General features: G+C 34.2%; 1 protein-coding gene and 1 long non-coding RNA gene across 4 annotated transcripts; both read right to left on the reverse strand.

Moving 5' to 3' along the window:
• Nucleotides 1-704: 704 nt before the first annotated feature.
• LOC132283840 (uncharacterized) lies at nt 705-15,581 on the reverse strand. Of its 3 annotated transcripts, XR_009472151.1 has the most exons (4): nt 15,287-15,581; nt 15,158-15,202; nt 1,985-3,094; nt 705-1,882 (listed from the first exon to the last, which is right to left on the reverse strand). It is a non-coding gene; the product is annotated as an uncharacterized LOC132283840 (long non-coding RNA). The 3 variants fall into 3 exon arrangements; XR_009472150.1 differs by having other exon boundaries at nt 705-3,094; nt 15,287-15,497; XR_009472152.1 differs by lacking the exons at nt 705-1,882; nt 1,985-3,094 and adding an exon at nt 11,451-11,784 and having other exon boundaries at nt 15,287-15,497.
• A 2,911-nt stretch (nt 15,582-18,492) lies between these two features.
• On the reverse strand, nt 18,493-20,591 carry LOC132285711 (protein ROOT PRIMORDIUM DEFECTIVE 1). The gene is given in 2 exon segments (XM_059787904.1): nt 18,493-19,254; nt 19,256-20,591. Coding segments are annotated over 2 exon segments (1,200 nt in total). The 5' UTR covers nt 20,276-20,591; the 3' UTR covers nt 18,493-19,074.
• Nucleotides 20,592-23,401: the final 2,810 nt, after the last annotated feature.

Genomic DNA, 23,401 nt, shown 5'->3' on the forward strand with positions numbered 1-23,401 from the left:
ACTTTGGTGTATTTCTGTAGGTCTTACCGGACCATCGAATAGTTTTCTAATTTTTAAGGATTCAATAACAAGTAAAAGTAGAGTTAGAGATACTTGAAGCCCAGCACCCAAATAGGTTTGGCTATCTACAGCTAGAGCTCAAGTCCTTCATCTTTCTACTTGAATCCCCAAACTTGAATGCCAACTCAAACTCTTTGGCTCCCTCTTCAACTGCTACTACACAAGGTCACTTCTTATTCTTATTTTTTTTACTACTAGTTATCAATATTAATTAATCTCATTTGTATAATTTGTATAAAGTTGTTGTGTTAAATGGTGTTGAACAGTATCATCAACCAGCAGGAAGAGGAAGAAGTCCAGTTCTGAAATTAAAATAATAGAAGGTGATATTGAAGCACCCAAGCAAAAATTCCGAAAGGGTCATGATCGGAGGGATAGGGTTGATGTGGTCATTGAGAAGGCTCAAGCTTGTCTATATAAAACTCAACAATTCAAAACAAACTTCAGATTAAGCAACTGAAAAACAGCTGCTGCGTGCGTGGGGGCTGCTAATTTTTCACTTTGGTATGTGCGTGGCCTATAAGGTGCTTGCAAGTGTAAAACCCAATTTTGAGGATCTTCTTCCCATGTTCAAAGGCAAAGCTACGAGTTCATCAAATTGTATTACCACAATAAGTTTATTTGCTGCATACAGTTCCAAAGAGTTTTGAACTAAATTCCAGCATTTCACAGCAATTTCACTAAACATAAGGCCTATCCAAAATCGCTAATGAATGGTATAGGCACATCAACTATCCAATTGGGACATCTACAAATTTTAGAATATCTCCGAGCATAGATATATTACATTGCCAACCCCCCTTTCCACATTTCCTCCATGTCATTACCTGCATGCTAATTTGTCAGACGAAGACAGTGCTTGAGATGGGGGAGATCCTTCCCCAATTGCAGCCCCCGATTGCAGACTTGATGCATAATATCACATCAAAAGTTTCATATGCACATTCAATAGGAGAGTTCCACAATCAAGTTATTAAGCACGAGTGATAAACCTTTTCCAACACAATCAGACATCTTCTATCTAAAGTGGGCACCAAAACAAGTCGCTAGTTCTCCGCAAACCATTGTCACTGATCAATGATCCACAAGATTCTGTTTGGCTCAAAGTCCTCATCCCACTCTCCACAAGGCGAGCCTCAAACAAGCCGAATAAATCACTAAATATTGAACTCAAAAGCAATAGAAGTTTGACATTAAGAAACTTGTCAGCTTAAGAGAGAGAAACATATAATGAAGGGGATTCATTATTTCCTTCGTAATGGTAGGCTCAAACCTACTAAACATGGAGCTTCAGAAATTACAATAATATCCATTGTGGGAGATCTCAAATAAAACAAGCTATGCATTTGGGTCTCATCAGATTATGGTGGACAAAAAGCTTTTGTTAAGCAGGCAAAATTTCAGTGTGTTCTGTTGCCATGTCAAAGACTATATGGAGTGGGGGAAACATTATTGTCTCAAAAGACAAAGTATCAGGAAGAAGCAAACTCATCTCCTACAATTGATGGACAAGATCATGAGTTCAGAGTAAAGAAGATATTCAAAAGGTTTCACCACTAAAGATTGTTTAACAGAATAATACCATATTTGCTTTCACCAATCCTGGTTTTCAAAAAAAAGAAATGAAAATACAGCATGTTGCAGAGAGATCCAACAACGGCCCTAATTTACAACAATCAATCTGCCTTACAATCTGCTCTTCATTGTCAGCAATCAATTTAATCCCTAAAATAAAGGAGCATCATCTTCCAACACTTTCTATTGGTGTGCAGTATTTTGACGCGAAAATCTTACTAGCATGGAGGAAAACCTCTCCCTTTGCCTTCAGATCAGAAAGGTTATTTGAGTTCTTCCATTGAGTCTAGTTCAGAGGATAAAAAGAGGCCAATTTCAGAGTGGAAACCAGAGGAAAATGGTGTCATACCTTGCCCACCAAAGGAAATGGATGGAGATCATTTGGAGCTGAAGTGTATGTTAAGCACAATCATCTCCTACAATTGATGGACAAGATCATGAGTTCAAAGTAAAGAAGATTTTCAAAATGTTTCACCACTAAATATTGTTTAACAGAATAATACCATATTTGCTTTCACCAATCCTGGTTTTCAAAAAAAAGAAATGAAAATACAGCATGTTGCAGAGATATCCAACAACGGCCCTAATTTACAACAATCAATCTGCCTTACAATCTAATCCCTAAAATGAAGGAGCATCATCTTCCAACACTTTCGATTGGTGTGCAATATTTTGACAGGGGAAAATCTTACTAGCATGGAGGAAAACCTCTCCCTTTGCCTTCAGATCAGAAAGGTTCTTTGAGTTCTTCCATTGAATCTAGTTCAGAGGATAAAAAGAGGCCAATTTCAGAGTGGAAAGCAGAGGAAAATGGTGTCATACCTTGCCCACCAAAGGAAATGGACGGTGATTGTTTGGAGCTGAAGTCTATGTTTCCAAAAAGTGGGTGTCTGAGTTGAAGAATAAAGTAGAAAAAATAGATGAAACTATTGATGAGACAGACTCTCCCGATAGATATCACTTGAGCACAGTACAAGTAGTTGTCTTCATAATCTTTTCTATAAGCAGATTCCCTCAGTTTCCATTACCAATGACAATTTGCTTAGAAATTCTGCAAGTTCATGGACTTCAACAATTTTATCTACTTTATTATTCAACTCTGAGACTCAGCTCTTTGGGAAAATACAATTCAGCTCCAAACGATCATGACTACAACCATCCATTTCCTTTGGTGGGCAAGGTATGACACCAGTTTCCTTTGCTTTCCGCTCTGAAATTGGCCTCCTCTGAACTAGACTCAATGGAAGAACTCAAAGAAACTTTGTGATCTGAAGGCAAAGGGAGAGGTTTCCATCCATGCAAGGAAGATTTTCCCCGGTCAGAATATTGCAAACAAATTTCATCGCCACCTCCTCGCAAGCATCCGTTCAGAATTTCTCGGCTACAAGTCAGACAAAGATCATAGGAACAATTCGGACAGCTTCTATGAAAATCAACCATAGAGGTTCTGCAATTGTTGCTGCAATAGAACATGTGATCATTTAAATATATGAATTAATGATGATAAATTGTAATTTTATCTATTGGGCCATGGTTAAAAAGTAACAATATGAGGCTATTTGGGGCAACCCCAGCAGATTCAGATTTTCACAATTAGTTGGGTTCAGATCAGGATTGATGCCTAATCCTATTCATGGCCACCCCTAATCCTTGGTAACTAACACCGTATATAAATTTGCATTGCATGATATTTTAATGGGTAAATTACACTCAGACCCCATGCAGTTAGGTCATTTTTTAGCTAGATGAATTTTGGTTTTAACTTTCATAAACCCCAATTTACTTTTTGGCCTTTTATATATGCAAATTGACCATTTTATCCTCAATTTTTTAATACAAAACATCCAAAATCTTAAATGACAAAAAGCCCCTATATATATATATATATTCAAGCACTCTAAGATTCAATCCATGTTTGCGTCCCCATCAAGCTCTGACATAATCCAAATCATTTCTTTGAATTTTCCAAAGATAATTTCTAACTATATGGGTACAAAGATGTACTAAAGATCAATACTAATTATACTATATCACAGATTCCTAATAGAGTAGTTTACAACACTGTTGGGAGGTAGAATATGAATTAGAATTGAGAGAGATTATATCTGATTTAGAAATTTAGTAGATTCACTGCTAAATATATATACCTAACAAATGAAAAAAAAAAAAAAATTTTAAATAAAATTCTATAATCTGGTCGACAAGGAAGTATTATAGTGAATTAATTTGGACAATTTCTACAAGATCCATGAAATCAACTCTGAGATGAAGAATGATATATTGAAGGAAGAGGGGAGGGAGGACGTGTTTCAGGTTGCTGAGGATGAGTCTATGGTATATTGGTATGGCTTCTCTATGTAGTGGATATGTCACCTCTTGGTTTAGGTTGTTCTTTTAGTGTCCTATGCTTCGTTTGGTTGAAAGGATGGAAAAATAGATGGAAGAGATAAGAGAAGGGATGGATAAGATATCCCTAGGGAAGGGAGGGTGTCTTTCCCATTTTATGTTTGATTGAATGGAATGGATAGTAGAAAGGATGAATGGAGTGATACTTTTTTCTTGTTTGGTTGGAAGGAAGGGAAGGATAGTTCTTATATTATTTTTACCAATATACCATTTTATATAAAATTATAAAAAGTAGATATTTATTTTAAAATTTTTGAAAAGGTTAAAATTCTAAATTACCAATTCATAGGTAGTTATGCCTTCTTTCTCTCATTCCTTCCCCCCAAAAGTGGGGGGATAGAAAAACATAAAGGAATAAGGGATGAAGCATCCTTCCTTGTTTCCTCCCTCTCTTCCCTTCCCTCCAACCAAACACGAAAATATTTATTCATCCCTCCTCTCATCCATCCCCCCTCAATCCTCCCCCCCAACCAAACATAGCACTAAGGTTTTGATGAAAGCATAAAATCCTGCTGGGTGGATTTGGGGAAGAAGAGGAGAGAGAAGGCAGGGGTGGTGGTGATTGTGTTTGGGGTAGTTTGGTCAAAACAAATGGTCAATAAAGAGGTCAAAGGGTAGCATAGTCATTTTATACCTACTTCGACATTATTAACATTTGGGTTATAAGTGAAACACGAACCAAAATCTTTATCTAAATTTATGTAAGAAATAACCTAAAAGTCATGGTGTAATTTACCCTATTTAAATTATGACTTAATGTTTCTTTCTTATCCCATGGTTGTTATCTACCCCTAATCCTTGGTAACTAACACCCTATGTAAATTTGCATTGCATGATGTTTTATTTCGACGTAATGTTTCTTTCTTGTCCCAAGGTTGTTAAAATCCCAATTTGGATATTAGAAATTATACCCAAGTTATGAAACCGATCTCGATTATCCAACTGGGAAGTAAAATTTCAGTAGAATCTCTATTATTCTTCTCCGACAATTTATTTGGGTTTACAATTAATGAGGATCAACTCTACTTTCAAAGGAATGGTTCAAAACTTTAAAATATTCCTTTACTTTGTTTTATTCTTCTTAATTTATTTTTTCATCATGCTTTTTTCAGTACTAAAAAAAAGAAAGAATTATATTTTTCCACTTTTTCCATAGTTCTTTCTATCTCTGTTTTAATCCCTTTTTTAAAACCAAAAAGTAACTTTTTTTAACTAAATTGCTTTTAAGTGAGACTAAATTGCTTGTCAAGTAATCTTTTAATGTGAATTGATTTAGACTCGTTAATATTTCTTAGATTTCGATACTATGGACCCCTCTTATCAATCTACATAGAATCCTAATCTAACAACCTCGTTACTTTTATGATTTTTTTTTTTTTTGTTGGAAAAACAAAATAGATTTTAGTGTTTATGTTAATTGATTTAGAAAGTAAGTTATCGATCCACGATTTCGATACTATGGATTCGACACCATGGACCCCTCTTATCGATCTGCATAGAATCCTAATCCTAACAACCTTGTCTTATCCTGAGTGTAAGTAACTAACTAGCGGGTTCGTACCTTGAATCTCAGTTATTCTTGCTGTTTGGTGTCGAGAAAAGCCCTAGTTGTTTGGGCTTATTTCCGAAAAAACCGCGGCCGCCGCCGCCGCCTGTGAGGTGGTTCTCGGTGGTCGTGCTCTTGAAAACGCTAGAAACAGAAATAGTGGACTTTTGTTTGGATTTTTGGAAAGAGTTTTTGAAGAGATTGAATATATTGCTTTTCGCATGATCTTCTGGTGGATCCACCAACCTTTGCACCGCCATAAATTACCATCACTCTTATTGCAACGCAGATTGTCCGGCAGCACGGCTACAGGCTACTCCTCGGCGACGATGAGTCTCCCATTGCGCTATCTCTCTCTCTCATAGAGAAAGAGAGTGTGCGTCTTTTACAATTGAATGTTAATGAACCCCATCATCCCTTCAAAAGAAATCGAGAAAAGAGACGAGTATCAAGCAAAAATGAAGAATATTGGAAATATGTAGCCAAGTCTATTGGAGACCCGCCTACCTTTCTTGGGACCCAATTTTAGGCTCCATTTGTTAGATGGAAATAAGTAAAAAAACGAAAAGGAACGAAAAATAAAAGAAAAGCGAAAAGAAATTGATTAAAAATACTAAATTTACCCTTATAATTTTAAATATTAATAAATAAATGAATTTAAATTTGTTGATGTTTATTTTTAGTAAAGAAATAGTAAAATAATGGATTATTAAATTTAATAATATAATTATTTATATTTAAAATAAGACTAATTATTAGTGTATGAGAAATGAAAATTAAAAAAAGATGTATTGATGACAATACTATATTTTTTTTTTTTTTTTGAGAGATTTGATTGTATTTTGTTGTTGCCAATTATATATGAACTTGTGCCAAAAAAAAAAAAAAAAATGTTTTGGAGAGAATTTGATTCTTAGAAATCCAGTACAAAAATAAAAGAAGAAATTATTTTTCATGATTAAGTTAATGGATAAAATAAGAATGTCAAGTAAAAAGGCAAACATTTTACACAAAAAAAATTATTTTCCTGTGTTTTGTGCATGAAAAGTTTTGAGAGAAAATAAACAAGTATGGAAACAAAACTTTCCATTAGTTTTTTTCTTTCTATCTATTCAAACTCTAAAATTATTTAAAAATTTTCTTTCCTATATTTTCTAACTATTTCCACCTAACCAAACAAAGCCTTAGGTTTACACAGAGTATTCAATAGAAAACTTTTGTCAACTGGTTTTCCAATTTTACCCTAATACACACCCAATTACACCTGCCCAAATCCGGAAAAGAAGAAATATTAACGGAAAATCTCAGATTTTAATGACCTAACTTAAACAAAATTAGCTTATGATAATCACAAAATTAAAAAAAGATAGAATAGTTAACAAATTTAAAATTTAAAATTTAATTACTAATAAGTGACCTCCCAAGAATAATTTTGTCAATCAATTCACTCACAAATAATAAAACAATTTATTTAGACAACGTTACCCTCTATATCTCTCCCAATTCTCTCTTAGCACTTCCTTGAGTAATCTATCTCCGTCATCAGCTTTCTCTTTCTGATCAGAGAGATTAGGGTTATGTGACAAGTTTACACCACTGCCGACAATTTCCTTCTTTTAAAAATTAAGCAGATTCTAGTAATATGTTATCTTACAGGAACGCTACCACCATCTCTGATTCTCTATCCAATATCTCCTCCATTCAATAGTTTCTCTCTTTAAACATATATCCGATTCTTTTATGTTATTTCATTAAAACTAGCACACAATCAATTCTTTAGAACGATGTCTACTACGTAACATACTTATTGGAAATCTGTTAATTATAGGACACAGGACCTGAACATTTTTTTATTTTACTTTGACAAAGATATATCATTGTTAGATTAATAAAATAAAAAAATAAAACAAAATAAAAAGTATACCACTCTAACAAAACAAAATCTCTCAAATTTTTAAAGAACATAATTATTTGGAACAAAATATAGAAACGCTGTAATAACTAATATAATAGCTGTAGAAATTTTTTATTTCCGGTAAGTAAGAATAACTATAGAAACAAATAAAATATTAACATAGTTGATATTTGACATTTTTGATATCTTGGTATTTTAATACTTTAGTTTTTCTTTCTTAATTTTTGGCCCTCTAAAGACTTGCCATTGGAGATGCATATAAAATTTTAGATATTTTTCTTGTTAACACAATCTAATAAAAAAAAGTCTTATATAGAGGGATCATGTATTTTTTTTCAAATATCATATAACTAATAACATACATGTATAATAATATGCTTTTAGAGGCAAATCGTTCCTGACTTGAAAGGTACCTGTGTTGTGGGCCGATAAACGTGCTCAAAGAAAGAAAAAAAAAAAAAAAAAAAAAGGAATCCAAGAAATAAGTCCCTAATTTAAATGGTACATGTGTTGTGGACCGATAAACGTGTATATACATGTATAATATATGTAAATGTATTAAATGTTACGTTTTCGTTTCATAAGTAAAAGCTAAGAGGGTTTAATTAAAAAATTTATGAATTTTGATAAATAAAAGTATACTTATTTCCAAACTCTCTATAATTGAAGCCAATAAATAAATCTTTTGAAACAAAAAATTGGGCAACCATCGCATGTGTTCTAATGGTGTGTGTTTGCTCTAGTTTTTTTTTTTTAATATTTAAAAAAAATTTAAAAATTTTATATTTAACGTTTTCCTAATGGCTATATTTCTAATTGCTATTTCATATATATATATAAAATAATAATAATAATAATAATAATAATAATAAACGATACAATACTTATTTATTATGGATTATAAAAATTAAAATAATACCAATATGAATTTAAAATAAATAAATAAATAAAAGAAAACAAAAACAAAAATTTGGATTTTCTTCTTTTTTCAATTTTTTTTTTCTTGTCTGAAAAAGACTTTAAGGCACTGTTTATGTCAGCCAATCAGTTCATTAACATTATAGATGTTCAATTGTGTTGAGGAAAAAAATAAATAAATAAATTAAAGACCAAAATAACCCAATAAACTGATTTCTGGGTAATGTTTTAGCCAAACACGCCCTTAATAACAAAAGTCTGCACTAAACTACAGTGGATTGGGCTTAAAAAAAAATTCTTTTTTAGCCAGTGTACACGACCATGGGCTTCATTTTCTTATCTCCGTGAGGCGACTCCTTGAATGGAGATGGATACACATACACGCAAGAAGATCTCGAAGTTCTACGAAGTCCTCCTGATCAGCAAGTACATTAAAGTAAAGAATTTAAAGCAACCAAAACTTATCTAAATGCTCGGTAATGCGATCAAGCAAGTTCCCTATTTTCCACCAAGTTGAGAAGAATCCGCGTTTTATGGTTTAAATCCATCCAATTCCGGGCAGACTCGTGATCGCCAATTGGGTCGTGGCACACCACATTTCAGCGAGTTCCCTATTTTCCACCAAGTTGAGAAGAATCCGCGTTTTATGGTTTAAATCCATCCAATTCCGGGCAGACTCGTTATCGCCAATTGGGTCGTGGCACACCACATTTCGGCGAGTCCACTGCCCAAATCGCTATTTTGAGCCCAAAATCTTTAAAAATAGCACCGCAAGAGATAGGAGCCGATGCGTTTGGACCATCTGCCACTTTGGTTGTGGACTCTAATTAAAATTAATATTCAAATTTTTTTTTTTTATAGAGAAATGATATATTTTTCGACATCAATTGTCGATTTTACCTCTGAATTCAATGGCCCTGATTCCAGCCAAGTTTGAACTCAAAAAAAATAAAAAAAAAAATTTCCCATAAAGATCTTTTTCTTTTCGATTCTCTCTCCACAGTTCCCCCTCTCTCTAAACAACCCTCTCTCTCTCTCTCCGATCTACCAACCTTTCCATCAAATCTTTCTCATACTCTTATTCAGAAACAAAAAAAAAAGATTGAAAGGAATCAACGTAAAATCATCACTTAGAAGTAACCGATCATTGCTCCAGATTAATCATCAAGTTGTTAGTATAGCAGCAACATCCCCATGAAATTGTTCATGAAATACCCTCAAAATTTTCCTAAAAAAAAAAATTAGGAACATACCCATGAAATTTAGATTAGGGTCGAGAAGACCAATTTATAATTCTAGATTGGCATATATGTGAAAGAGACGTGTGAAATCAAAGGATGAAAGAGAGAGTTCAAAGATCAAATAGAAAGGTAGAATCATTAGAAACAGAGAGTTGAAGGATTGAGGATCAATGGTAGAACGGAGAGAGAGAGGGGTAACCATGGAAAGAGAATCGAAGAGAGGATAGAGAGAGAGAGAGCTGTTTAGAGATAAAGAGTTGAAGAGAGAATCGAAGAAAGGATAGAGAGAGAGAGAGAGCTGCTTAGAGATAAAGAGTTGAAGAGAAAGAGACGTTAATGAAATTTTATTTTTTATTATTATTATTTTTTTTTAAGAGTTCCAACCCAATCATGATAGATTTGGAAGAGTCGGCAATTGAAATCGGAACGCCTATCATTTCTCTTTTTTATAATATATAATAATACATTCATGTAGGTCTTACCGGACCTAATTTTCTGATTTTTAAGGATGCATAACAAGTAAAAGAAGAGTTACATATACTTAGAAGCCCAGCACCCAAATAGGTTTGTCTATCTAATGCTAGAGCTCAAGTCCTTCACCTTTCTACTTGAATCCCATAACTTGAATGCCAACCCAAACTCTTTGTCCCCCACCCTCTTCAACTGCTACTACACAAGGTCACTTCTTATTCTTATTTATTACTACTATATATTAATATTAATTAAACTCATTTGTATAAAGTTGTTGTGTTAAATGGTGTTGAACAGTATCATCAACCAGCAGGAAGAGGAAGAAGTCCAGTTCTGAAATTAAAATAATGGAAGGTGATATTGAAGCTCCCAAGCAAAAACTCCGAAAGGGTCATGATCAGAGGGATAGGGTTGATGTGGCCATTGCGAAGGCTCAAGCTTTTCTATATAAAACTCAACAATTCAAAACAAACATCAGATTAAGTAACTGAAAAACAACTGCTCTTTTTTCACTTTGGTATGTGCGTGCATGCGTGCGTGCGTGAGTGTGGGCGCGCTTTTTTGGCACTGGGGGTTTAGGGGGAAGACTGCAAGAGCCTGAATGGTATAAGACCCCTGCAAGGGGCTTGCAAGTGTAAAACCCTATTTTGAGGGAGTTTTAGTAAAGCTCCCATGCACAGCACGAAAATCTTCTTCCCATGTAAAAAGGCAAAGCTACGAGTTCATCAAATTGTACACACATACTCGTAGTATTACCACAATAAGTTTATATGCTACATATCCAAAGAGTTTTGAACTAAATTCCAGCATTTCACAGCAATTTCACTCAACATAAGGCCTATCCAAAATCGCTAATGAATGGTATAGGCACATCAACTATCCAATTGTGACGTCTACAAATTATAAGCATATCTCCGAGCATAGATATATTACATTGCCAACCCCCCTTTTCAACCCTTCCTCCATGTCACTACCTGCATGCTAATTTGTCGAGGAAGGCAGTGCTTGAGATGGGGGAGATCCCCAATTGCAGCCTCCCATTGCAGACTTGATACATAATATCAGATCAAAAGTTTCATATGCACATTCAATAGGCGAGTTCCACAATCAAGTTATTAAGCACGAGTTATAACCCTTTTCCAAGACAATCAGACATAATAAACAATAAGGCTTCTTCTATCTAAAGTGGGCACCAAAACAAGTAGCAAGTTCTCCGCAAACCATTATCACAAATCAAGGATCCACAAGATAATGTTTGGCTGAAAGTCCTCATCCCACTCAAAGCGAGCCTCAAAAAAGTCAAATAAATCACTAAATATTGAACTCAAAAGCACTAGAAGCTTGACATTAAGAAATTAAACATTTAATGAAGGGTATTCATTATTTCCTTCGCAATGGTATTTTAGGCTCAAACCTACTAAACATGCAGCTTCAGAAATTACAATACTCCGTAATATCCATTGTGGGAGATCTCAAATAAAACAAGCTATGCATTTGGGTCTCATCAGATTATGGTGGACAAAATGCTTTTGTGAAGCAGGCAAAATTTCAGTGTGTTCTATTGCCATGTCAAGGACGTCGAGGACTACATGGAGTGAGGGAAACATTATTGTCTCAAAAGGCGAAGTATCAGGAAGAAGCAAAATCATCTCCTACAATTGATGGACAAGATCATGAGTTGAAAGTAAAGAAGATATTCGAAAGGTTTCCTCACTAAAGATTGTTTAACAGAATAATACCATATTTGCTTTCACCAATCCTGGTTTTCACAAAAAAGAAATGAAAATACAGCATGTCGCAGAGATATCCAACAACGGCCCTAATTTACAGCAATCAATTTGTCTTACAATCTGCTCCTAATTTTCCCCATTCAATCTAATCCCTAAAATAAAGGAGCATCATCAGCATCATCTTTCAACACTTTCGATTGGTGTGCAATATTTTGACCGGGAAAAATCTTACTAGCATGGAAGGAAATCTCTCCCTTTGCCTTCGGATCAGAAAGGTTCTTTGAGTTCTTCCATTGAGTCTAATTCAGAGGATAAAAAAAGGCCAATTTCAGAGAGGAAAGCAAAGGAAACTGGTGTCATACCTTGCCTGCCAAAGGAAATGGATGGTTGCGGTCATGATCATTTGGAGCCAAAAAGTGGGTGTCTGAGTTGAAGAATAAAGTAGAAAAAATAGATGAAACTACCGGCGAGACTAGCTCTCCCCTGATCCAATGTCTCTTGAAATGCTAGATATCACTTGAGCACAGTACAAGTAGCTGTCTTCATAATCTTTTCTAAAAGGAGATTTCTGCAGTTTCCAATGACCAATGTCAATCTCGCCATTTGGTTTAAAACGTGAGCATCCTAGCAGAAATTCTGCAGGTTCATGGGCTTCAACAATTTTTTCTACTTTCTTCTTCAACCCTGAGACTCAGTTTTTTGGGAACATACACTACAGCTCCAAACGATCATGACTACAACCGTCCATTCCTTTGGTGGGTAAGGGATGACACTAGTTTTCTTTGATTTCCACTCAGAAATTGACCTCTTTTATCCTCTAACTAGACTTGATGGAAGAACTAAAATAAACTTTGTGATCCAAAGGCAAAGGGAGAGGTTTTCATCCATGCAAGGAAGATTTTCCCAGGTCAGAATATTGCAAACAAATTTCATCGCCACCTACTCGCAAGCATCCGTTCTGAATTTCCCGGCAACAAGTCAGACAAAGATCATAGGAACAATTCAGACAGCTACTATGAAAATCAACCAGGCTCTGCAATTGTTGCTGCAATAGAACATGTGGTATCATCGAATCTTTGTCACACCACTGCCGACAGTTTCGTAGAAACAGAAACAGAAATAGTGGACTTTTGTTTAGATTTCTGCAAAGAGTTGTTTTGAAGAGATTGAAAATACTGCTTTTCGCAAATGATCTTCTCATGGATCCCCTACCTTTGCACCTCCATAAATTACCATCACTCTTATTGCAACCCAGATTGTCTGGTGGCACGGCTATAGGCTACTCCTTGGCGACGATGAGTCTCCCATTGAGAGAGAAAGAGAGAGTATGCGTGTTTTACAATTGAAGGTTAATGAACCCCATCCCTTGAAATCGAGAAATGAGATGAGTACCAAGGAAAAATGAAGAAGATTGCAAATATATAGCCAAGTGTCTTGGAGCCACCTAGCTTTCTTGGGACCCAATTTTAGGTTTACAGAGAGTATTCAATAGAAAGTTTTTGTCAACTGATTTTCCAATTTTACCCTAAAACACACCCAATTACAGCTGCCCAAATCCGGAAATGAAGAAATATCAACGGAAATCAGATTTTAGGGACCTAACTTAAATAAAATTGCCTTATGATAATCACAAAACAAAAAATAAAAAAAACATAGAATAGTGAATAAATTTAAAATTTAAAATTTAATAGCTAATAAGTGACCTCCCAAGAATAATTGTCAATCAATTCACTTACAAATAATAAAATAATTTATTTAGACAAAGTTACCCTCCATATCTCTCCCAATTCTCTCTTAACACTACCAAAGTTGAATAATCTAATCTGATCGGAGAGATTAGGGTTATGTGACAAGTTTACACCGCTGCTGACAGTTTCCTTCTTTCTTTTTTTTTTTTTTCGGAAATTAAGCAGGTTCTAGTCATATGTTATGTCACTGGAACGCTACCACCATCTCTGATTCTCTATTCAATATCCCCTCCATTCAATAGTTTCGCTCTTTAAACATATATCCAATTCTTTTATGTTATTTTATTAAAACTAGCACACAATCAATTCTTTAGAACGACGCCTACACTTTAATAATAGGAAACACGCCGTGAAATTTTTTTCTTGAGCTACGGAGAGAAAAAAACAAAAAAAATGTAAATTTATCTAACTGCATTTACGTAATACAATACCAAATGGTCACTGATTAGCATTAAAGTTTTAGATTTGGTTATTATTTATCTTTTTTTTTTTTTGACTTTATAGACAATATAGAGCAATTTTGTTTAGATTTGGTCTCTAAAATATAATTTTCTCAAATATTCAACCAAACTTTGCTATCCATAAAATAGTGCTTGTGTCATAGTTTTATTGATTTAAGAGCAACTCTAACGGCTAGGGTGGAGCCATGAATTTAAATTTGTGAAGAAAACTAATATAAATTAATATGAGCGATGAGAAATGGCGAAGAAAAAAATATGTTTAGGAAAAAATAGAGTAAATATATCATTGTTAGATTAACAAAAAAAAAAGGTATACCACTATAAAAAAACACAAAATAACTCAAATTTTGACATAATTATTAGGAAAAAAATATAGAAACGCTTCAATAACTAATATAATAGCAAGAATAACTAAAAAAAATATTAAAATAGTTGATATTTGACATTTTTTATATCTTGGTATTTTTAACACTTTAGTTTTTCTTTTTTAATTTTTGGTTCTCTAAAGACTCGCCATTGGAGATGAATATATAATTTTAAATATTTTTCTTGTTAACACAATCTAATAAAAAAGTCTTATACAGAGGGGTTCATGTATTTTATTAAATATCATATAACTAATAATATATATGTATAATATATGTAAATGTAGTAAATGTTACGTTTTCGTTTCATAAGTAAAAGCGTTCATAAGTAAAAGCTTTTAGTTTAATTAAAAAAATTATGAATTTTGAAAAATAAAATTATACTTATTTCCAAACTCTCTATGATTGAAGTCAATAAATAAACCTTTTAAAAAAAAAAAATTGGGGTGGCCAGTTGAAAATTTCTATGAATTTTGAGACAAATAAAATTTATTTACAAAATTTCCAAGAGTTAAGCGTTTTGCACTCTAAGTCCAAATTTTTCCTTTCACAATTCCCGAAAAACGAAGAAAATAAAATGAAAACTTGAGTTCATTTCCTTTTCCTATGAAATTTCATTACCCAAACAGAACAAGCGAATACGAAATATCGCAACGGATCTAATAAAACAAGCGAAATGACGTTCAGATTCAAAGCAGTGGCTGCGAAATTACTCACTTACCGGTCAGCTCCGACGAAAATTTTCCAGGAAAATCCTCAAATGAATCTGCCAAAACAAAAGGAGAAATCAGATTGATGAAGACTTACCGGAAAGGTTTTAAAACACTTTTTCGAGTCGATTGTTTCTCACCTTCGCAGCAACGAGAGGCCAGAAAACTAGAGTCTGTGGTACTTATCTAGAAAAACTAGGGTTCGTGGTTTTGTGCTCGAACAATACTTAGGTCCCCGGATCATCCTTACTCAGTGATGTGTACCAAGAATTTTGTGCTCGAACAATACTTGGGTCCCCGGAGCATTCTGACTCATGTACCAAGAATAAATAGGCATATTATTTTTAATTATTAATTTTAATATAGCAAAAAAATACTCACTTATTAAATTACATAAATAATAATTTATTATTAATGTACATAGCTAGTGATGATCATCCTAATGAGGATTTAAGTAGTGCTCATGTAACTCGTAGGCCTGGGCCTACTCAACAAAAAAAAAAAAAAAAAAAAAAAAAAAAACTAGAGTTTGTGGTTTAAGGCCTTTTGGATTAAGGTTGGGTCTGGGGTTTCCAAAAATGTGTGGTTTATTGGGCTTTCCTTTTTATTGTAATTACTCATATTATTTATAGCGCCGTAAGAAAAAAAAAAAGAAAAAAAATAATAAGACTTACGTGTATTTGGATGATTTAAAATGAAATATTCCCTCTTTTCTAAAAAAAGATGTCCTGTTTAAAAAATCATGACTCACACGTTTCTCAAACAGCACATCTGATTTGGAACAGAAGTAGAAATGATAAGGATACTTTATTCCTCATTTTCTATCTCTCTAAAAATTAGAAGATAAATACTATTTAAATAGTATTTTCATAATTTTAAAAGTGTCCTCAATACTTAAAAAGAGAAAATTATTATTTCACTCATACCCCCTTCTATTTAAAATGATATGATAGTAATTTGGTTGTTATTATTTCTTTTCTTTTTCTCTCCTTGATCATATCCAAACAAAAATATTATTATTTCTTTTCTTTCGAAATAAATATAAATTATTGCTATCATTTCTTTTATTTTATTTTTTCTCATAACTAATATTATCATTTCTTTTATTTTCTCTCATAGGTATTCATCTCATATGTATTCAAACAAACAAAGTTAGGCTTAAAATCATAAAACCTCCACTATTATTAAATTTTGATTATAAAATTCTAATCTAAAAACTCCAATATTTTAAAAAAGTTATCACATTACCCAAATATTTATATTGAACTCATTAATCAGACTGTTAAATGACAAATTTAACCTTGATATTTAATGTTAAATTAAAACTATAAATAATTTTTTTATTTATGAAAATACCCTTTAAAATTACAAAAATTGTGTTTGAGAGAGAGAGAGGGGAGTGAGTTTTAGAGAGAGCCAAAGCGTTTTTGCTATCCAAAAATATTAATATTTTTAAAAATTTTAATAAAATTTTATTTTTTACGTTTTACTAATGATTATATTTCTAACGGCTATTTCATATAAAAAAAATAAACAATACAATATTTTTTATGGATTATAAAATTAAAACAATACAATACGATATGAATTTAAAATAATAAAAAAATGAAAACAAAAACAAAAATTTGAATTTTCTCCCCTTTTTCTTTTTCTTTTTTTTCTTTTTTTTTTTTTGCCTAAAGAAGTCTTCAAGGTACAGTGACTTTTATAAAAAAAGTTCAAAAAAAAAAAAAAAAAAATGGTGTTAAACAGTGTCATCAACCAATTTTGAGGGAGTTTTAGTGAAACTCCCATGCACAGCACGAAAATGTTTTTCCCAGGTTCAAGGCAAAGCTACGAGTTCATCAAATTCTACATTCATCCTCGTAATATTACCACAATAAATTACATACAGTTCCAAAGAGTTTTGAACTAAATTCCAGCATTTCATAGCCATTTCACTCAACATAAGGCCTATCCAAAATGGCTAATAAATGGTATAGGCACAGCAACTATCCAATTGTGACATCTACAAATTATAAGCGTATTTCCTAGCATAGATATATTACATTGCCATCACCCCTTGTCAACCCTTCCTCCATGTCATTACCTGCATGCTAATTTGTCGAGGAAGGCAATGCTTGAGATGGGGGAGATCTTTACCCAATTGCAGCCTCCCATTGCAGACTTGGTAAATAATATCAGATCAAAAGTTTCATATGTACGTTCAATAGGAGAGTTCCACAATCAAGTTATTAGGCACGAGTGATGACCCTTTTTCCAACACAATCAGACATAATAAACAATAAGGCATCTTCTATCTACAGTGGGCACCAAAACAAGTAGCAAGTTCTCCGCAAACCATTGTCACTAATCAAGGATCCACAAGATGCTGTTTGGCTCAAAGTCCTCATCCCACTCTAAGCAAAGCGAGCCTCAAACAAGTCAAATAAATCACTAAATATTGAAATCAAAAGCACCAGAAGATTGACATTAAGACTCTTGTCATCTTAAGAGAGAAAAACATATAATGAAGGGGATTCATTCTTTCCTTTGTAATGGTATTTTAGGCTGAAACCTACTAAACATGGAGCTTCAGAAATTACAATAATATCCAATGTGGGAGATCTCAAATAAAACAAGCTATGCATTTTAGTCTCATCAGATTTTGGTGGACAAAAAACTTTTGTGAAGCAGGCAAAATTTCAGTGTGTTCTGTTGCCATGTCAAGGACTATATGGAGTGAGGGAAACATTATTGTCTCAAAAGGTGGAGTATCAGGAAGAAACAAAATCATCTCCTAAAATTGATGGACAAGATCATGAGTAGTAAAGAAGATATTCGAAAGGTTTCCTCACTAAAGATTGTTTAACAGAATAATACCTTATTTGCTTTCATCAATCCTGGTTTTCAGAAAAAAGAAATGAAAATACAGCATGTTGCAGAGATATCCAACAACGGCCTAATAAAGTAATAAGGGAGCACTGGAAAAGTAGTCAGAATAAACCAAAACTACTAGTTAACCGTGAATGGGTTATTCACCTTATTATAAAAAGGTTACCAGAGGAAAAATCTCTTATGGTTATTTTAAGTGTACAAAGATACGAATCATTTTAGTTATATGTCAAGTTGTTTCATAATTTAAAATCAAAATATAAAAAACCAAACATAGGCACCTACTTCAACTCCATGCATAGCACAGGTTCACACCAACATCTTTAATGGTAGCTAAAGTTGCTAAAAGGATAACTTCAATCATCACAACAAAAATAAATTCAAGCATCTTAACCATTAGAGGGAGAAATACATGGATTCAGCACAGAGAGATATGCAGTACTATATATATATATAGAGAGAGAGAGAGAGATGACTATAAACTAGTACCCCTGCTGAAGGGAACTCTGTTAGCATAAACAACATTGGATTTAGATCGGCCGCCACTAATTTTGCACAACAGAATATGAATCACCAAGGCTAAAAAAAATATGTATCACCAATATGGAGGAGCATACTATACCATATTTCAAGTATTCAAAGTTCAAATGCCCAAGTCAATATGATGAAAATATTAAACACCAAAACAGACCAACCATTCAAATGATTTACTTGCCTCCCTTCTAAGAATATTAAACCCAGGAAAAAAAAAAAAAAAAAAAAACTTCCAGCTTTCCACTTTGCATAAGTAATACGACTTCATTAACATCTTGTAAGACAACCCTGCCATGGCAAATCCCCAATAGATGTAATTGTCCATCAATACTAATGTGGCCAACATCACGGTCATGTCCAACCATCATTCCAGTCATGCATTACCGACACTGTCAAATTAATTCCAGCCTATTCCTGCAGTTCCTGCAATTAAATATCTTGGGGCCCTTTTTTTTTTTATGAAGGGACTCTATCCCTAGCATTCAATTCTGTTACATTTCAAAATTGTAAATTCATTGGCTCATCCACTTTCCTCCCCTTCTGTTTCATCCTCCATGCTTCTGTCAATATCCCTTGATCTAGAATCACTGTTAAACAAACCACGATGCCCCATAAGAACAAGATCGAGAAGCTTCCTCCTCACATTGTAAACCGGATTCGGTTCAATCAAGCACCCCTTCTCATATGCTTCTCTCAGAAAAAACAGTATGTCTCTTCCCCTTGGTTGACAAGTAAAATATCCCAGGGTGATCCAAGAACAAATCCCGTATGTTCAAATCAATCCCGAAACAGTTCCTAAAATGACTAATCTTCTCCACCTCCACCGTCTTCTCTACAGGCAAACTTAAGAACTCATGCACAATCCCAACTGTCCGTTTCTCTAATGCCATTATTCCACTCTTAGATCTCTTCTTCTCTCCCACATCCTCATATGGCCCAACATACGGCAATCTCTGCCACTCCTTAACTTTGGCTCTAAAATTCTTACTCAACCTCATTCCTGGTGGAAACCCATGTTTAAAAGTGAACTGCATTTCAGTCCTATCAACAATAGAATCCTCCTTACAACACTCTGTAATCCTCCAATTCTCAGCCGAAGCCACAAAATTATTACTGGGAATTGCACCAACAAGTTTTAATATATGAGTATTAGGTTCATGGGCATCACAAAGCTTAAAAAGATGAGGGTTTTTGGATATTACCGAGTCCTCGAAATCATCAGGGAGTCCGAACTCCCTCCAGACCTTGAAAATTGCTCGAAGTGGCAGCGACTTAGAGGCCGACATGGAGAGAATCCGAACCAGACGATCCACGACAAGTGGCAAGGACTCTGTTATGGCGGCGGCTTCTTGGCGGCAAATTTGAGTAGAACTGTTAGTCAATCTGCAGAAAGGTTGGGACTTCTTTTGCTCATAGAAAATGTCGAAAATGTGAGGGTACTTGCGAAGGAAGGCGGCTGCGCCGCGGTTGAGATGGAGCTTTTGAGAGAGTCTATTCAGGAATTCAAGGGACACGGACGGTGGGTTGTTGCTGCGGTTTGTGAGGATGAGGCCTTGAATGGCGATCACTTTGAGGAGGTTCTTGTAATTGTCCATGAGTTTCTCAAATGTGGGGTTGGATGCTACGTACTGGGACGAGGTCGTTTTCGAGCGCACGACGGCCATTGAAGGGCCTTTTGTGGAGAGTATGAATGGTAACTTTTTGATGACTTGGGACGCCATTGACGGACTTTGAGATTTGGTTTTGTGGGAAGTGGGAAGTGGGAAGATAAGCTAGCTCGGTTTTCGCTGGTGGTCGAGTACAAATTGACAACGGTGATAATGTATTCTAAATCAATCGTGTCTCTGAAAACCAGTTTTCATAGAGGACATTCTTCAAGCACATTGCAGGCCTATTAAAAAATAACGAATACACATAGGTAACAAATGTACTTGCGTGAGAGCTCTGTTTCTTTCGTATAGTTTTGGTTCTCTCTCCAATTTTCCCAATAATTTCTCATAGATAGTGCCTTTGTTTAGTTTAGATGGGAGTAGGAAATAAGAAAATGGTTTCTTTAGGTGAAAATTGTTTTTTTTAATAAAATATTGAAGAGTTTATACGGTATAAAAAATAACATTTTTGTGAGAAATTAATTTTTCATAACAAAAATTTATTTTATTTTTGAAAAATTATGTAAATTTGTAGTTTGTTAATCAATTATATTGTTTCTCTAATCATAGCAAAATAAAGATGGAAAATGAATACCAACCTATCTCTTGAAAATTCAAAAACATAATAGGATCCTTTATGTTTTTATTTTTGAAACATAATAGATTCACTGGTTTATTTTCTTCTCTTTATTTGCCTTTTCTTCTTCTCTTATTTTTAAAACAAGTTAGAAACATTTTATTATTTTCACCACTAGTTTTTTTTTTTTTTTTGGTTTTTTCGTGCAATTCTTTTTTGAGAGTGACCAAAGAGCTGATGGTGGGGTGTGACCAATTTTTGGCCGAGAAGAGAAAAAAAAGAATATATATATGTTGCGAAAAAATCAAACAGAAAACACAAAAAATAGATCAAACACACACACACGACAAGAACACACAGATTTTACTTAGTTCAAGCGTTAAGTCCAAGGGTTGCAAGGATTTCACTATAATGATAAAAAAACGGCTACAAATACAGAGAGTTCAGAATGAATAAATACCCTCGCACTAGGGCAACATAGCAAATGCAGAAATAACCAAAATACCCTCTAAAATCAGGCTCCACACTACCCATCAATCTCCCACTTGGAGACTGATAAATATCAAACTGTCAACTCCCATATACCTTCATACATAGCAAAACATCACAGCAACTCATTCCTTTGTTCTCAAGCTTGAACACCAACTAAAGCTAAACAAAGCGTCAGTTTCTCAATTGTCATTGCTTTGGTTAACATATCTGCTGGATTTTTACTCCCATGGATCTTTTCAAGTGATAAAACTTTATCCTCTAAATGTAAGCGTATGAAATGGTACCTCAAATGTATATGCTTTGTTCTGGAATGGAACGCTGAATTCTTAGTAAGATGAATAGCACTCTGATTATCACTGTACAAAATAATATTATCTTGCTCTTTACCCAATTCCTCCAAAAAAACCCTGCAACCAAATCATCTCCTTGCTAGCTTCTGTAATTGCAACATATTCAGCTTATGTAATCGATAGAGCCACAATCTTCTGCAACTGAGAGACCCAACTCACTGTTATACCACCCAAAGTATACACATACCCCTTAGTATTCTTCCTATTATCCATATCACCAGCCAAGTCTGAATCAACATAACCATGCAATGCAACCCCTTTCCCAGTAAAACATAATGATGTTTTTGTAGTACTCTTCAAGTATCTAAGGATCCATTTTACCGCCTCCCAATGATGTTTGCCTGGATTACTCATGTACCTGCTCACAACTCCCACTGCATGTGCTATGTTCGGTCTGGTACAAACCATGACATACATTATGCTACCAATAGCTGAGGCATATGGAACTCCTTCCATGTATGCTCGTTCTTCCTCTGTCATGGGTGACTGTTCCTTAGTTAGTCTGAAATGACTAGCTAATGGGGTGGTCACCGATTTTGCATCTTGCATGTTGAACCTGCTGAGAACCTTTTTAACATACTCTATTTGTGACAGCTTCAGAGTACCACCCACTCTGTCTCTGCAAATCCTTATACCAAGAATCTATTTTGCTTCACCCAAATCTTTCATCGCAAAATGCACAGAAAATTGTTTCTTCAGATTTTTAATCTTCTCGAGACTCGACCCAACAACCAACATATCATTAACATACAATAGTAAGATAATGTAGCTATTGTCAAACCTCTTAACATAACAACAATGATCTGCATAACATCTCGTGAAACCATTACTGTACATGAATCCATCAAACTTCTTATACCACTGTCTGGGGGCCTACTTCAAACCATACAAGCTCTTTTTCAGCTTGCATACCAAACCTACTTTTCTGGCACTGTGAATCCCTATGGCTATCTCATATAGATATCTTCCTCTAAATCACCACGTAGAAAGGAAGTCTTCACATCTAACTGCTTTAAATGCAAATTTTCTGCAGCCACAATTCCAAGCACCAATCTGATTGTAGTCAACTTCACAACCGGGGAGAAAATCTCAGTATAGTCATTTGATACCCCTCGATTCTAGAGTCACGGGTGATCAAGTCCGAGCACAGAATACAAGGGATATTAAACAATTAATATTTAAATAAGCTTGAATACAAAAAGAATAATAAAGAAATAAATAAATAATAAGCTGAAGGAAACTAAATAATAAATCCCTATTTTAAAAATTCTCAAATAAATAATAATTAAAAATCCCATAATAGAATCCTTCAATCCTCTGATACCAATAGTTAATTAAACTATAACTCGGGAATCCATAATGTGGACCCCTAATAATATCCTAACTGACATAACTGAACTGAAATAAAAACTAATAATTAAACCATATAGAAGAGTCCTACGTAGAGTCGGAAGAGTGAATGACTGTCTCTGCTCGGCACGAATAATCTCTAAGACTGGAACTGACGAACACCTGAAAAATAATGATGGGTCAGGCCCACATACAAGTTCTAACCTACTACATCCCAAACAGAGACCCGGTACACATACACATCCTAATTAATTCAACAATAACTAAATAGTCCATATATAGATATACACACACACTAAAGGAACCTTATTAGACTATAGAGTTGTCTCAACCTGAATAGTAGGCAACATGCAAAACGCACATATAGTGAGTATGAGTACCTAGACCTACCAGGGTACACAACTACGCTATATCTAGTTACACATCCCT

This window comes from Cornus florida, unplaced genomic scaffold (assembly GCF_030987335.1).
Source record: "Cornus florida cultivar Cherokee Brave unplaced genomic scaffold, ASM3098733v1 CherokeeBrave_3.0.0_Hap2_Chr11, whole genome shotgun sequence".
NCBI classification, from domain to species: domain Eukaryota; kingdom Viridiplantae; phylum Streptophyta; class Magnoliopsida; order Cornales; family Cornaceae; genus Cornus; species Cornus florida.